At 66.4% G+C, this 15,694-nt stretch overlaps 1 protein-coding gene across 1 annotated transcript; it reads left to right on the top strand.

Annotated features, from left to right (window-relative positions):
* The first annotated feature begins 12,723 nt into the window (after nt 1-12,723).
* On the top strand, nt 12,724-14,774 carry OLIG2 (oligodendrocyte transcription factor 2). The gene is made up of 2 exons (XM_036350788.1): nt 12,724-12,806; nt 13,540-14,774. Exon 2 carries the CDS (start codon nt 13,607-13,609, stop codon nt 14,534-14,536), a length of 930 nt encoding a protein of 309 aa, XP_036206681.1. The 5' UTR covers nt 12,724-12,806; nt 13,540-13,606; the 3' UTR covers nt 14,537-14,774.
* Nucleotides 14,775-15,694: the final 920 nt, after the last annotated feature.

Genomic DNA, 15,694 nt, shown 5'->3' with positions numbered 1-15,694 from the left:
GCTGTCCAGCACGTGTCAGGGGCAGCGTGTGCTGGGGAAGGGGGTGCGGCTCCCAGGGGCAGGTCCTGCCCTTCCGGTCCCTCTGCTCCCAACCTGCTGCTGCCAGTCGCCCACATGGCGCCACTGACCGCGGGGAGGGGCGTGCCCTGGACCGGCCCGGGCACAGCCACCTCCTCCGGCACCAGCGGCCGGGCACAGCCACCTCCTCCGGCACCAGCGGCCGGGCACAGCCGCCTCCTCCGGCACCAGCGGCCGGGCACAGCCACCTCCTCCGGCACCAGCGGCCCGGGCACAGCCGCCTCCTCCGGCACCAGCGGCCCGGGCACAGCCACCTCCTCCGGCACCAGAGGCCCGGGCACAGCCGCCTCCTCCGGCACCAGCGGCCCGGGCACAGCCGCCTCCTCCGGCACCAGCGGCCGGGGCACAGCCGCCTCCTCCGGCACCAGCGGCCCGGGCACAGCCGCCTCCTCCGGCACCAGCGGCCCGGGCACAGCCACCTCCTCCGGCACCAGAGGCCCGGGCACAGCCACGTCCTCCGGCACCAGCGGCCCGGGCACAGCCGCCTCCTCCGGCACCAGCGGCCCGGGCACAGCCACGTCCTCCGGCACCAGCGGCCCGGGCACAGCCGCCTCCTCCGGCACCAGCGGCCCGGGCACAGCCACGTCCTCCGGCACCAGCGGCCCGGGCACAGCCATGTCCTCCGGCACCAGCGGCCCGGGCACAGCCACCTCCTCCGGCACCAGCGGCCCAGGCACAGCCGCCTCCTCCGGCACCAGCGGCCGGCGCGGCTCTGGGATGAGGAGAGCGGGTCCCTGCAGAGGGTGACCCAGGGCCCCCTCGGGAGAAGGAGTGGGGCTCCGGTTGGTGCGTGCGGCCAGGGCTCCGCATGCTGCCGGCTCTCGGCACCCGGTGCGGGTCCCCCCGGGGTGAGAAGCAGCCTCTGCGGCCGGAGCCGGGGCGGGAGGCCCACGGGCTGAATTCTGCTCATTTCATGGGAGACAAGCCGCCCGAGTCCTTTGGGAGCGTACTCCTCGCCCCGCTGCGGAGGCTGGCGGCGGGGACTGTCGCCCAGCGAGCCCAGGAAGGAAGGACAGCGCCCCTGGTCCCTGGTCCCCATGAGGGACCGCGAGCTGGACTCGGGGCCAGGGCCAGGTGAGAGCCCTCGGGGCAGAGACGAGCCCCCCCCCCTTCTCACTCCCACATGGAGCCAAGGAAGAGCCGGACGTAAGGCGGGGTGACGGGAAGCCAGGCAGGGTCACTCTGCCTTGTGGGGGTGGCAGCTGGTCTCCAGAGCCGGCGCCCCACGAACCCCGCCCCAGGACACGCCCGCGTGGGCCCCTCTCACAGGGACCGTGACTGGCCTGTGACACGTCCCCTCGCAGAATCAGGGGAAGGGACGGTGCCGCCGGTGAGGCCTAGGCTGAGGGCGTCTGCAGCTTCTGCTTTTGCCTCTTGACATGGCCCCGAGGTGCCGTGCTGCCAGGAAGCCAAAGCAGCCAGTGGAGGTGCCCGGAGACCGAGGCCTGGGCGGCGGCCCCAGCCCGGCACCCACCTGGGCCTTCCGGCTGCCCCGGCCTCGCTGCAGAGGCCCACGGAGGCCGGCGAATGAGCCCGTTCTTGTCTGAAGTCCCCAGTCCTGGGGCCACGCACCTGCACAACGGACACTGAAGGAGGGGGCTTCGCCCTGAACTGACGTCGCCACATCTCCATTCTGGGCCCGAGCAAAACAGGACGCTGGCCCATCGTGTCCCTGGCTTGGGACCGCTCGCGAGGCCGCGCCGTTTTACACAAGAGCGGCTCACCCCGGGGCCGGGGCACTGCTTCCTGGAAGGAACGGAAGTTTCTCCTTCCAGCCTGCCAGGTCGCCATGGGAAGGGGAAGATGGTGAGGATGAAGGGGTGTCGATGTGTCTGCGCGCCCGGACCACGAAGCATCAGCCAAGTGAAATCGTGTCCCTGTCGATGCCCCCCGTGCTGACCATGGTCGGTTCTGGCCGGGCCGTGTCGTGAGCCGCCCAGTGGGTTCAGAAGACCCGGGGGCTGTGGAGGGCACCGTCTGCAGTGCGCGGGGGGAAGGCATAATTACTAGCCTCAGGGTGCCCGCTCCTACCCCGATAATGAGTAAGATATTTAGAGTCCTGCACCGCTGGCCTGACATTTCAATAAGTAATGCCGCGATTCGACAGCATTTCCATATTCCTCTTTAAAGTCCCAGTGCCTCTGCCTTAATCCAGGCTCCTTGGCATTTATTACTGTTTGTTACACTAACAAGTAAGATTACGAGAATTCTAATGAAGGCTTCCCGTGCAAAACTCTGTGATTAAAATGCCATAATAACAGTTGCATGCATTTATGTGCCTGATTACCATAATCTATTTAGCCCAAGTAAACACACAAACAGAAGGAGAAAAGCCAGCCAGCGGCACTCTGGCAGAGGGAGACGCCGACGGGCGAGGGAGCCGGTGTAAATATGTAAATGCCTGTGTATCCTTTTCATCTCTCTGCTTTCTCTTCCCGGCCTTGTTTTTCCTTCTTTCTTTCTGTTTGCTAATGAGAAGACTATACCATGACATGTGGGCCTGCCTCCCGGGGCTGAGGTGCGTGGGGCCATCTGCTGGGGCCAGCGCCCTCGCGATGCCACCCAGACAGTTCAGGGTGTGGCCGCCCCACCTCTGACATCGCCGCATAGAGGAGCCGGTGTCTCGGGGGCCGGGGTCTCTGATGTCCTCGCTCTGAACGCTCAGTTCAGCTGTGGCTCCGTGAACGCAGGGCCTGGTGGGGCGTGGCCACCGGCCCCCTGCCCGCTCCCTCCCGAATCCCTGTCCCTCACAAACACCACCGCCTTTCCAAATGAGCTCCCCCTGTATCTCCGCTGCCGGTGTTATTTTTAATTCTTAATAAAATGTCAGGCAGGAGAGTGGCTGCATCTTCCGGTTGGTAAGGAATTTTGAAGAACTTTCTTTAAAAATAACAAAACATTTTTATTGATTTCAGAGAGGAAAGCAGAGGGACAGAGAGATGGAAACATCAATGGTGAGAGAGAATCATGGATCGGCTGCCTCCTGCACGCCCTCCATGGGGGATCGAGCCTGCACCCCCTGCCCATCCTGGAATCAAACCCCAACCTCCTGGCTCATGGATCGTGCTCACCACTGAGCCACATGGCCGGGCTTGACGAAGTTTCTTACGCGTGAAACGGGATGCTTTCGTTTAAAAGTAGACGATGGCGCCCTGGCCAACGTGGCTCCGTTGGTTGGGCGTCAGTCTGTGCACTGAAGGATGCGAGTCCGGTTCCCCATCAAGGCATGTGCGAGGGCTGCGGGCTCGAATCCCAGTAGGGGGCCTGCGGGAGCAGGGCTCAATGCTTTGCTCTCACATCCATGATTCTCTCTCTCCCTCTCTCTTCCTCTCTCTCTCAAAATAAACTATGGAAATGAAAAAAGAACAGTGGGACAATGGTGACAACTCCATTTGGGAAATGAGGACATTGGCTGGAATCCCAACCGTGTCATGCTCTGGGGCCGGCACAGGCGTGTTCTTTTTTCAGAGAAGGAGAGAATCCTCGAACAGAAGCACACGGGCCGCTGGCGGAGCCTGAAGGCGGACAAGGGAGCCCACGGGAGCCACGGGCGCCGGTATTTCAAGGAGAGGTTCGTCCCGGTTGGACGGTGCAGGGACGGGACAGCCAAGGAGCCTCTGGCTTCAGTGACCAGAGGCCGAGGAGAGTCACGCTGCTGGTGACCATTGAGCTACTTTTGCTTTTATTTCCCAGCAACAATTTCGAGGCGCACAGACACTTCTGGAACGTTCAGCTATGAGGAGTCCTCGCACTGCCACCCAGGGAGCTCGTCCTGTGTCCCAGGCCCTGCTCGCAGCGCTTCCCACACCCTCAGTGTGGCCCTCCAGTGCCCTGGCGACGAGGACCTGTCACAGGTGAAACAGACACGGGAGGTTCAGCAGGTTCCCAGGGCGGGAAGTTTAACAAGTGACGAGTCCCACTTCCACCCCAGGCGGCCTGAATCCCAGCCTGCGAGTGTGTGTGTGTGTGTGTGTGTGTGTGTGTGTGTGTGTATTTAATTGATTTCAGAGAGGAAGGAAGAGGGAGAGATAAAAACATCAATGATGAGAAAGAATCATTGATCAGCTGCCTCCTGCACACCCCACACTGGGGATTGAGCTCGCAACCCAGGCCTGTTCCCTGACCAGGAATCGAACCGTGAGCTCCTGCTTCATAGGTCGATGCTCAACCACTGAGCCGGCCGGGCCCAGCCTGCACTTTTAAACAGAAAATTAACTTAAAAGTTGGTCTCCTCCACAGTTTAAGAGCCACACATCTGTGTAGCTTAGAGAAGTGAGACAGTGTAATGCCTGATGCACGATAACCCCGCAGTATGTTAGCTAGAACCATTCAGACATTAGTAACCATAGCAATAGCAATACCATTGTTCTTTCTTAGAAGAAACCTGTTTCCATTCACACACATTTGCAACACACGTTGATATGAATTTTTCCAAAATAAAAGACTTTAAGAGGAAGGCGGCCAGAGGGGTACAATGATGAGAGCCCGCTGTTTGCCCCGCCCCACACCCGCCTGCACATGCGTGGGGCCCGTGGGCAGCACGCTCAGCCCCAGGGGTGCCACCATCACCGGGCGGCGAGGACACCGCCTCCCCCTAATCTGACCACGTTAGCGTTTGGGGAGCAGGCTGTCTGTGCCATGCGTGGAATTCCTTAAACAACAGAGTGAATGACCACGAGGGGAGGCAGACAATATTCTGAGTCAACCTAAGAAGCGTGAACCGCTGTGATGCAGGCCTCAGGCACAGCAAACCATGGGCCCTTCGGCACAGGAAGTGTCGGCCTCCCCAGGGCCTGTCCTCCGCCTCCAGCTCCGGGCAGATGTCCACGGCGGAGGTGCGGCTGGGCTCACGGTCCAGGCCTCTGGCTCCACCCCCTGGACAGTATCCTCAACTGGCCCCTGGACATCCCCACCGTGTCCCTCGTGCATCTCCAACTCAACATCTCAGAAACACGGACGCTTCCACACACGGTCTCCCTCCTGGTTGGTGACTTGGGGTGACACCCCGTCCGCCAAGCCACCCAAACAGGAAACAAACCAGGTCCTAGACTCCTCTGTGCCCCCGCTGTCCGAGGGAGGCGGTCACCAGGGCCTGCGATGTCGCCTCCTAAGACCCTTCCACCTGCCCCCTCTCCGTCGCCCGCCCCCGCCCAAGCCTGAGAGTGACATTCGTCTTCAGGGGCCGAGACACCTGGAATCACCCTCACAGCCAGGGCCGGAGCCCAGGTCTCCGAGGCCTCTCTGCTCGCCGTCTCCTCCCGGTGTCCCCAGTGGCGGCCCCTCTGAGGGTCTGGGCCCTAATTTCTTCCTATAAGGACACCAGTGCTATTAGATCAAGGCCCTCCGGCACGACCGCCTTGTAATTTGATTGCCTTTAGAGAACAGTTGTTACTGATGTCAGAGAGAATCGGAGAGGGAGAGAGAGAGAAACATCAGTGATGAGAGAGAACCATGGATCGGCTGCCTCCTGCACGCCCCCCACTGGGGATGGAGCCTGCAACCCGGGCCTGTGCCCTGACCGGGAGTCCAGCTGTGACCTCCTGGTTCCTAGGTGATGCTCAGCCCCTGGGCCACACCCACCGGCTTAAAGACCTCCTTACAGACCCGTGTCCAGTGCAGTCACATTCCGAGGCCCGGGGCTGGGCCTCATCCTGGGAATGGCAGGTGGACACAGCTCAGCCCATCCCAGGTCCTGCTCATGCTCCCCTGGCCTTCAGCACACCCTCGTCTCCCAGTTCCCTTCAGTCGTAAGATGCTGTATTGTCCCAATTTTTAAAACAAGGGCCCTGGGTTATTTCTATAATCAGGAAAAACAAAATCAATGAGTTATTTTAAAGGAAGCGTGGAGTCACTTAGAGCTCAGGAGGTCTCCCGAACTGCGGGGGGCGGGGGGGGTGTCCTCTCTTGGGTCCAGCTGCCCCAGGCCAACCCCGCCACCCCGGCCTCCACCCGGCCTCCGCCCGGTTCCTCCACAGGCTGCCCGCTGGCTGGACGGTGGGCTGGATCCGGTCATTTTAATAACAAGGGAAAACAATAACATTCAGATCCTGTATTGGGAGGAATGAGACAGGAGGAGGAGGAGGAGGAGGAGGAGCAGAGACTAAGGGAAGCGAGAGGAAGGGCGAGAGGGGACATGTAGCTTCCCCACCCCTCACCCCACCCCAGACTGAGGCCTGGAGGGGAGGGGCGGGGCGAGCAGGGGCGCAACTGCCCCTAGACCTTCCCCCCCCCCCCGCAGGGAAGTAGCTGCCCACCCCACCCTGTCTGCATCGAGGTGAGGGGGGGGCGCCGGCGCCCACAGGCAGGGGTCCCCGCTTCCCTGTGCGCGTGGGCCCTCCCCCGCCCTTGACCGCGCTGTCCTCATCCAGGCGGAGGCCTCGGGCTGGGGCCGCTGGGGGGCGGGGCGGGGGGGGGTCCCTATCCGGGAACGAGGGCCAGGACCGGGAGAAGGTGGCGGGTCGGCTTTGGAGGGAGGAGGTTCACACCGGAGCTCTCGCTCTGAAGCTGCGGTGACTGCCCTGTGACGGCGGAAACTTCTTTTTAAATGTTTTCATTGATGTCAGAGAGGCAGGGAGAGGGATAAAAACGCAGTGAAGAGAGAATCGTGGCTGCTGCCTCTCTCGGGGGACCGAACCCGCACCCGGCATGTGTCCTGTCCGGAGTCGAACCCGGGACCCTTCGTCCGCAGGCGCTCTACCCACTGGGCAACCTGGAAGCGCCCATAACGCTCTTTGTAACGGCCTCGCCTTGCGCACTGGGATGCAGTGAGCCCTCAGGGCCTGGCCTGCTCTGGGCCCAGGCGCAGGCAGCGAAGTGGGGCGCCCCCCTCCCCCGGCACTCCCCCCCCAGGAGGGGCCGGGCTCCATGAGGGCAGGCCTTCCGCACTGACCCCCCTCCCACCCCACGATCCTGGTACCGCAGGGCGGGCAGAGCAGATGGGACAGGGGTGTGGAGGGGGGTGAGAAGCTGGCGGGGCGCAGGTCCGCACCCCCAGGCCTCGGTAAAGAACTCAGACTTGGTCCTGAAGGTCCTGGGGAGACGTCGCACCCCCGCACGTTTCCTCTGGGGAGCAGGCCACCCGCGGTGCTCGGTGCTCCCACAGGCCGCCCACCCGCTCTGTTCTCGGGGCTGAGCCCGTCCGCCCTCCGCTCGCCTGCCCCTCCTGCAGAGCTGAGCGCGGGCGCCCGCTGTCTCCAGAAACGGGGCGCAGAGCGGTCCCCTGGAGCCAGAAGGGGCCCCTGCAGAGCCCGCGACTGCCTCACCAGGGGCCGAGGGTCACCCCAGGCCCGGGGGCTCCCCACCCGACAGGACATCTCCGGGGCGCCTTCCCACCTGCTCACCCATCCCTCACCCTCCAGATTAACGTGGGGAGGGAGCCCCGTGTCCATGGGGGGGCAGCTGCAGGTGTGGGACGGCCCCCAGGCCCCTGGGACGGGGTCCAGTGGCTGAAGCTGAAACCTTCGGACCTGCAGTGTCTTCTCCCGTAAAAGGGGAGCAGCGGCCTCCCCCGGGCCGGGCCGGTGTGTAAGCTGAGACCTAGAAACGCCAATTCCCGCCCCGCCTATCCCAGCTTCCTCCACCGGGGACCTGAGGGCAGGTGGACTCCCAGGGGCTGGCCTCAGGCAGGTGGCCGTCCTGCTGGCTGGGCTGAGGGCAATCCAGGGGGAAGGGCAACTGGCGGGAAGGGGGAGGGGGCATCCGTTTGGGGTTTTGTTTGGCTGCTTTTTGTTGTTTTTCTTTAGTTTCTCTGATGCAGCACCCGCCCCCCCCCCCCAAAGCTCCAGGCGCTCCTCCAGGACTCTGTGCATGAAGCCGGACCCCAGGCCCGGGCAGGGGTCCTTGTTCCTCAACACCTCCCGGTCCTGCAAGCACTAGAGGACCGACAGCACAGAGACCTCCGCCGGGAGGGGGCTCCTGCCCGCCCGCTGCCCCCAGATCTGCTGGCAGACACACCTTACAGGCCGCAGGGGCTCCTGGGAGCCCATCCCAGGAGTGAAGACCTGAGACTCTTGGGCTCCGAGGGCCGCCCCTGCCTCCCTCCCCTGCTCCCCTCCCCTGCCTCCCTCCCCTGCCTCCCACCCCTGCCCCCCTCCCCTGCCTCCCTCCCCTGCCTCCCACCCCTGCCCCCCTCTCCTGCCCCCTCCCCTGCCTCCCTCCCCTGCCTCCCTCCCCTGCCTCCCACCCCTGCCCCCCTCTCCTGCCCCCTCCCCTGCCTCCCTCCCCTGCCTCCCTCCCCTGCCTCCCACCCCTGCCCCCCTCTCCTGCCCCCCTCCCCAGCCCCCCTCCCCTGCCCCCCTCCCTGCCCCCCCTCCCCTGCCTCCCTCCCTGCCCCCCTCCCTGCCCCCCTCCCCTGTCTCCCTCCCCTGCCCCCCTCCCTGCCCCCCTCCCCTGTCTCCCTCCCCTGCCCCCCTCCCCTGCCCCCCTCCCCTGCCCCCCACCCCTGCCCCCCTCCCCTGTCTCCCTCCCTGCCCCCCTCCCCTGCCTCCCACCCCTGCCTCCCTCCCTGCCCCCCTCCCCTGCCCCCCTCCCCTGTCTCCCACCCCTGCCTCCCTCCCCTGTCTCCCTCCCTGCCCCCCCTCCCCTGCCTCCCTCCCCTGTCTCCCTCCCTGCCCCCCTCCCCTGCCTCCCACCCCTGCCTCCCTCCCCTGTCTCCCTCCCCTGTCTCCCTCCTCTGTCTCCCTCCCTGCCCCCCACCCCTGCCTCCCTCCCCTGCCCCCCTCCCCTGTCTCCCTCCCCTGTCTCCCTCCCCTGCCTCCCTCCCCTGTCTCCCTCCCTGCTCCCCTCCCCTGCCTCCCACCCCTGCCTCCCTCCCCTGTCTCCCTCCCCTGTCTCCCTCTCCTGCCCCCCTCCCCTGTCTCCCTCCCCTGTCTCCCTCCCCTGTCTCCCTCCCTGCCCCCCTCCCCTGCCTCCCACCCCTGCCTCCCTTCCCTGCCCCCCTCCCCTGCCTCCCACCCCTGTCTCCCTCCCTGCCCCCCACCCCTGCCTCCCTCCCCTGCCTCCCTCCCCTGCCTCCCTCCCCTGCCCCCCTCCCCTGCCTCCCACCCCTGTCTCCCTCCCTGCCCCCCTCCCCTGTCTCCCTCCCCTGCCTCCCTCCCCTGCCTCCCTCCCCTGCCCCCCTCCCCTGCCTCCCACCCCTGTCTCCCTCCCTGCCCCCCTCCCCTGCCTCCCTCCCCTGCCTCCCTCCCCTGCCCCCCCCTGCCTCCCACCCCTGTCTCCCTCCCTGCCCCCCTCCCCTGTCTCCCTCCCCTGTCTCCCTCCCCTGCCCCCCTCCCCTGCCTCCCTCACCATCTGCAGCCTCCCTGGACCTGCCCTCTCCTCCCTGACTTTGGCCAAAGGTCAGCACCATTGCAGTGAGTGTCCCCTCCCTCCCAGGCCAGTGAGAGATGAAATAAGATGAAGTCGGTCGGCACAGCGTAGGTGGGTCGCTTTAAGTGGTCACAGTCACCATTTGCTGACTTGCTAAGGCACCCAGGCGCCCAGCAGTGGGTTTTACAGACCCGACCGCATGGCTGCACGTGGACACCGAGTAAATACACACAAGTCTTCGCCCACATTTCACGGTCATGGTTTATACCAGTCCGCACGTGTGGGTGCACCTGTGTGTGTGTGTGTTCAGAGGTGTTTGCCCGGCACCCTCCGGCCAGGCCGGCCGCGGGATGGAGCGGCGGCTCTGGGGTGAGTCTGGAAGGGGGACAGATGGCATCTGTTCGCAGAGCCCTGCCTTCCGAGGGCCACAAGCTCAGGGCTTGAGCGCCAAGGGGGCCGCTCTGCATTCCTGCTGGTTTCCGGACCAGGAGCGCCGGCTGAAACGCTTTTTCTCTTCCTTTCCTCTCGGTGCCAAGAGCCCGGCGGGCCCTGCCCAGGACCGCTCTCCCTGGCAGCCGGGCCAGACGCCGCCTGAATGCGCGCAGGAGGGAGAGGCGCGGGCGGAATAAAGCCCGGGACCCCGGGAAGCGGTGGGAGGTCTGCGCCCTTGGAGACCCGCGGAGCCGCCAGGCCCTCTTGGCACCGGCACCTCCCGGGCCGCCAGGCGGTGGGGCGAAGGCGGCCGTGACACGCACCCGGCCTTTTGTGGGAGCGAAACACAAAGGAGGGGGAGACACGTCTTCCGTTTTGAGGGCGGCCCGGGGCCCAGGAAGCCCGGCCGCCGGGAACTCCGGGCCTGGGGCCTGCGCTCCGCCTCACAAGTGAGCGCTCAATCCGCCCACCGAGCTGCGGGGCTGCCCGCCGGCGGGGAAGGCGGTGCTTGGAGGGGGTGGGGAGGGGGTCCCTCCCGTGGGGGGTCTCGCCCAGGACGTGCACACCAGGCGCTGGACTGGAGATCTGACCAGAGCCTGGGCGCCGCCAGGTCGCAAGAAGGCCAGCGCCATGGCCGGGCTCCAGTTCCCCGCCATTCCTGGTGGGGGCGGGCGGGCTCCGCTGCGCCAAAGCAGCCCGGGGAGCACAGTCCGCCCCCACCGCCCGGGGCACGTTGGAGAGGCTGCCAGGAGCAGGGGCCTGCAGCCCGGAGCTGCCACCCCAAGCCCCAGGCGTAGGGAGGGAGGCCCCGTGCCCCCTCGGCTGGGTGGCCGGGTGCAGGGCCTGGATGGTCCTTAGGGGCGTCCACGCGGGAACCTGGTGAGCCAGCTCCGCTGCCTCCCCACTGCCTTCCCAGGCTCTAAACTCGGCTGTTTCCAGGCTGGTCCCGCCCTTGCTTCCAACCGAGCTAGCGCCCGGAGAGCCTCGGGCCTCGCCCTCCCGCTGGCGGTCACCGGTGGCGAGAGACTAAAGAAGGAATTGGGGCTCCGAGCCGCATGCCGCGCGCTGGACTGACCGCGCACGGTCCGCCTGCCGGGCTGCCGGCATTAGATACACGGAGGAGCCCGGCTGGTGGCCCGATGCGCCCCCCTCCACGATGTCCTCACTGCCAGCCGCCTCCGGGGGCCCAAAGGGATGGCCCGCGCACAGCCCAGTTCCCCGCCCGCCCTGCTCTCCGCGTGGGAGTCTGTGACAGATTCTCCCGATTGAGCGGTTGCCGGCCACCCTCCTGAGCCGTTGGAGGACATGGCCCCACGCTTCCGTTCTTCGTGTATTAAATACATATTTAACGGACGGCTGCAGAGCCAGCTGGGCGGCCGCGGCTAGAAAAAGAACGCCCAGAAGGCGGAGAGCGGGCGGGGGGCTTCCCAGTGAACAGACCTGTGTGTGTGTGGGGGGGGGGGACTGGGAGCATCACTGCGGGGTCTTTTCGTATTTGTGTATTTGTAACTTTGCTAACTTGCAGGCAAAGCGCTTACTATGTTTATTTGTTTGGTTTCTTGAAGCCTTCATGCAAATTAAAAGTTGCCAAACAACCCACTGACTAACGTTCCCTGAGCGGGGCTGGGCTGTGCTGAGTGCGCGGCAGAAGCGCACAGGCCTGCCCCCCCCACCCCCCCAGCCCCGGTCCCCGCAAACAAACGCCTGTACTTGAAGGGTGTGGACTTCACAAATTCCGCGCAGGGAAAGCTCAGAGACGGCGCTTGGGGCCGCGCTGGCGTCCGCAGTCCGGGCAGGGTTAGCAGGCTTTTTCTGCAGACTTGCCGCAGGCAGACACAGTCTCTCCGTTTCCCATCTACAAAATGGGTAGATGCACCTAAGACAGGTTTCATTTCTCCCGGTCAAAGATTTCCGTGTCCGGAGCCGGCTGGGGCTGCTAAAGCCCGTGGGAACGCGGCCGCGAGGGGCTGGATCTCGCCGTCCGGCCCCGGGTGTGCAGAAGCCTCGCCCGGGCCTGGCGCCTCTTGCTGCAGACGGTCCGGCGTTGCCCACCCCGTCGTGTCGCGGTGAGGACCACAGAGCTGACGCTGAAAACACAGCTAATGAAGGAAGGGTGTGTGCGCAGCTCTGCGGCAGCGCGCGTCCCGGGGTCGGCACCCTCCGCAACTTGACGGGAGAGTCGCTGTTTCTTTGCAAGCACCATTGGGGAGGCGCCCTCCCTCCTCCTTCCCCGCCCTGTGTCTCGCTAGGCCCTGCCCCCAGCGGAGGGCGCTGCCGGCCGCCTCCTGGCGAGCTCTTCGAGTGCGAGGAAAGCAGGTGCTTTGTGCCTGGTTGCCGTTTACCGGGGGCTCCAAATGTCCGCGTGCTGGAGCCCGTGGGGTGCGGACAGGCAGCGGAGAACAGAGACAGAGAGAGAGAGAGCGCGCGCTCTAGCCCCAGCGCGTCTCACCGCGTCGGGTATCAGGTTAGTTTGTGGCGCTCCCAGCCCACCCCATCCCCCAGCCGCCTCTCTGGCCACCGTATTTTCAAACAAATGTAACAAAGTTCCCTTTCGGCGGCGGTCGCGGTCGAGATCAGCCCTCGGCACTTCCCCACGAGCCCGCCCACCTCCCTCGCCTCTCACGCGCCCCACCCAGCCCCGCCTCCAGCTCCGCCCGGAACCTCCTTTGCGCGCGCCCATTGGCTGCGCGCGGGGAGGAGGCGGGCGCCGGGCGCCGCCAGCTTCATTGAGCGGAATGAGCCCGGATGACGTCACTCCCAGCTCCCACTCCACCCCACCCGCCGCGGGCCCCGCTCATTGGCGCGGCGGCCCCTCCAGGACCCGCGCATTGTTCCCGCCCCGCGCGGCCACCGCCGCTGCCGCCGCCGCCGCCGCCGCCGCCGCGCTATAAAAGCCGGCCGAGCCCGGGAAGGTGCGGTGCGCAGCACAGACCCACGCGCCCTCCGCGCCGGAGCCCGTCTGGGAACGAGCGCCTCTAACTGCATCCACAGTAAGTGTCCCCGCCCTCCGCCGCCCCAGCTGCACGCCCGGGGCGGACGCCCCTCCACTGGGTTGCGCCCCAGGAAGCTCCGTAGAGGGTCCCCGAACCCGCCCCGGCCCGCCAGTTCTCCACGGTGGTTCCTCGCTCTGACCCACCGCGCACCCACGCAGCATCCTTCGCCCGCAAACGAAAAGTCGGGCGGTCACGGCTGCCTCTGCCGAAGTCCTGGTCCGCTGGCGAGCTCCGCGCGGCCCCGGGCGCAGCGCCGGAACCCGGCACGGTGCGGGCTCTGGGTGCGGGCCCTGTGCGGGCATGTTCGTGTGTCGGCTCCGCGCTGTCGATGGAGATGAGGTGGATGGGTGCGTGTGAGGAACCAAATGCACATCTATTTAGACTCGCCCTTCCCAAGGGAAACCTTCACTTGCCACTTGTTTATACCAACCCTGGAGACCGGCTCCCCGTTCCTGGCGGAAGGCATGAGGCCTCCAGAAGGCCGCCCTCCCGGGGACGCCCCCGGCTCGCTGGCCGGGAGCAACCTGTGGCTGCGCGCGAGGGGAGGCTGCGGGGAGGGAAGGAGAGAAGACGTGTGCGCCCCCCCTTCCCTCCCCAGGAAGGCCAAGGGTGGGCGGTGAGCACAAGGCGACCCGCCATCCGAGCCTGGGCCCCGCGGTGGAGCAGGCGCAGGCCCCGCAGCTGTTCTCTTCCGCTGACCTCCCCTCGGTCTCGGCTCTCTCCTCCGTAGGACGCGCGGAGACGCCTGGCAGCCGAGGGAGGAAGGCCCCTGCGAAAGCCCGACTGTGCCCGGGGCCATGGACTCGGACGCCAGCCTGGTGTCCAGCCGCCCGTCCTCGCCCGAGCCCGATGACCTGTTCCTGACGGCCCGGGGCAAGGGCGGCGGCGGCGGCGGCTTCACCGGGGGCACCGTGTCCTCGTCCACGCCGAGCGACTGCCCGCCGGAGCTGAGCTCGGAGCTGCGCGGCGCCCTGGGCGCGGCGGCCGCGCACCCGGGGGACAAGCTGGGCGGCGGCGGCTTCAGGGCCTCGTCCAGCGCGGCGGCGGCGGCCGCGTCGTCCACGAAGAAGGACAAGAAGCAGCTGACGGAGCCCGAGCTGCAGCAGCTGCGCCTCAAGATCAACAGCCGCGAGCGCAAGCGCATGCACGACCTCAACATCGCCATGGACGGGCTGCGCGAGGTCATGCCGTACGCGCACGGCCCGTCGGTGCGCAAGCTCTCCAAGATCGCCACGCTGCTGCTGGCGCGCAACTACATCCTCATGCTCACCAGCTCGCTGGAGGAGATGAAGCGGCTGGTGAGCGAGATCTACGGCGGCCACCACGCCGGCTTCCACCCGGCCCCCTGCGGCGGCCTCGCGCACTCCGCGCCCCTGCCCGCCGCCGCCGCGCACCCCGCCGCCGCGCACCACCCCGCGGTGCACCATCCGCTCCTGCCGCCCGCCGCCGCCGCCGCCGCCGCTGCCGCCGCCGCGGTGTCCAGCGCCTCCCTGCCCGGCTCCGGGCTGTCGTCGGTCGGCTCCATCCGGCCCCCGCACGGCCTGCTCAAGTCTCCCGCGGCGGCGGCGGCGGCCCCCCTGGGCGGCGGGGGCGGCGGCGGCGGCGGCTTCCAGCACTGGGGCGGCGTGCCCTGCCCCTGCAGCGTGTGCCAGGTGCCCCCGCCGCACCCCCACGTGGCGGCCCTGGGCGCCGGCGGCCTGCCGCGCCTCACCTCCGACGCCAAGTAGCCGGCAGGTCGGCTCGGTCTGGCGAGTGGGGCGAGGAGGCCGCGGGGAAGCGAGGACTGGGGGCACTGGGGCCGTGGCTGGGTTGGGGAGCAGGGGTGCAAGGCCAGCCCCCTGGGGCGCACTGAACTTGGGGAGTGAGAGGGGCGTGCGCGGGACCTGGCTCAGCCCTCTCTGGCTTTAGCGAGGATCCGGTGGACACACTTCTAAGAGGACATCGCTGTGCGCACCCCTCCCCAAACCCCCCCCCCCCCCCGGCCCCCCAAAGAGGGGATTCTCAGAACTGGTTCTCCTGGAACCAGGCCTCACTCGCTCTGGCTGCACTTGGTTACTTGGGGGATGGGGAGGGAGGCATTGGGGACTCCCTCTCCTCCCGCCCAGTTTCTGGGCGGGTGGGGCCTCCGGGGAGGGGAGGCCGGGCTAGGAGTTCGTGGAAGCTGGCGGTCGGTACCAGAAGCGCCATGGTCGTCCTGTCTCGGTTTCAGATCGGGTCAACCCACACCCTGCGTCCTCCCTGTTGGCCTCGGCGCGTGGCCTTCTAACGCGCCCACGTCCCCTTTTCCGACAGCAGCACACGCTTCATGGCCGGGCGGCGCAGGGCCCTGCGGCGGGAGCGGCCCCACGCTGTCCACTCGGGGCGGAGCGGGGTTTTCGTTATTTTAAAAGAGTCCGCCGCCCACCCGACTCGGTCGCTGAGCACCAGTGATCGGTCCCTCACCCGATGGGGCGGACCTGGTACCGAGGGCTGGACGGGACTCAGAGGCTGTTGCTGTGAATATAATTCGGGTGTTGGGGTCCCGACGGCTTGCCTTTCTTCCTTGGCTGTGTAAATATCTCCGTGAGGTCCGTGCGCGCTGCGAAACCGTGTGCTCACCTGCCGGCCGCCCCACCGGCGCGGAGCCGGAGCCGGGCCTCCTCTGTGTCCGTGTCTTTTGCCACTTTTAACACAAATGACAAACCCTCGCGTGCTTCCTGCGCCGGGAGCCTGGGCGGGCGCCGCACTGCCTGGGCCTCCCGGCGTCTGTCAGTAACATCCCCCCCCACCGCCGCCCGCCCCCCAGAGTGTATCATCTGTTTTATTTTTGTAAAAAGAAAAAAAGTGCTAAATAATATTTATTACCTGTTTTGTTGCAAAAAAAGAAATAAATGATCAAGTGTTGA

This window comes from Myotis myotis, unplaced genomic scaffold (genome assembly GCF_014108235.1).
Source record: "Myotis myotis isolate mMyoMyo1 unplaced genomic scaffold, mMyoMyo1.p scaffold_m19_p_2, whole genome shotgun sequence".
Classification (NCBI taxonomy): Eukaryota; Metazoa; Chordata; class Mammalia; order Chiroptera; family Vespertilionidae; genus Myotis; species Myotis myotis.
Note: the sequence above shows the minus strand (reverse complement) of the source record. Positions and strands in the feature narration are given on the sequence as shown.

Bases quoted from the DNA above. Each gene is read 5' to 3' on its own strand.
- OLIG2 (XM_036350788.1), top strand. From the start codon at position 13,607: ATGGACTCGGACGCCAGCCTGGTGTCCAGCCGCCCGTCCTCGCCCGAG.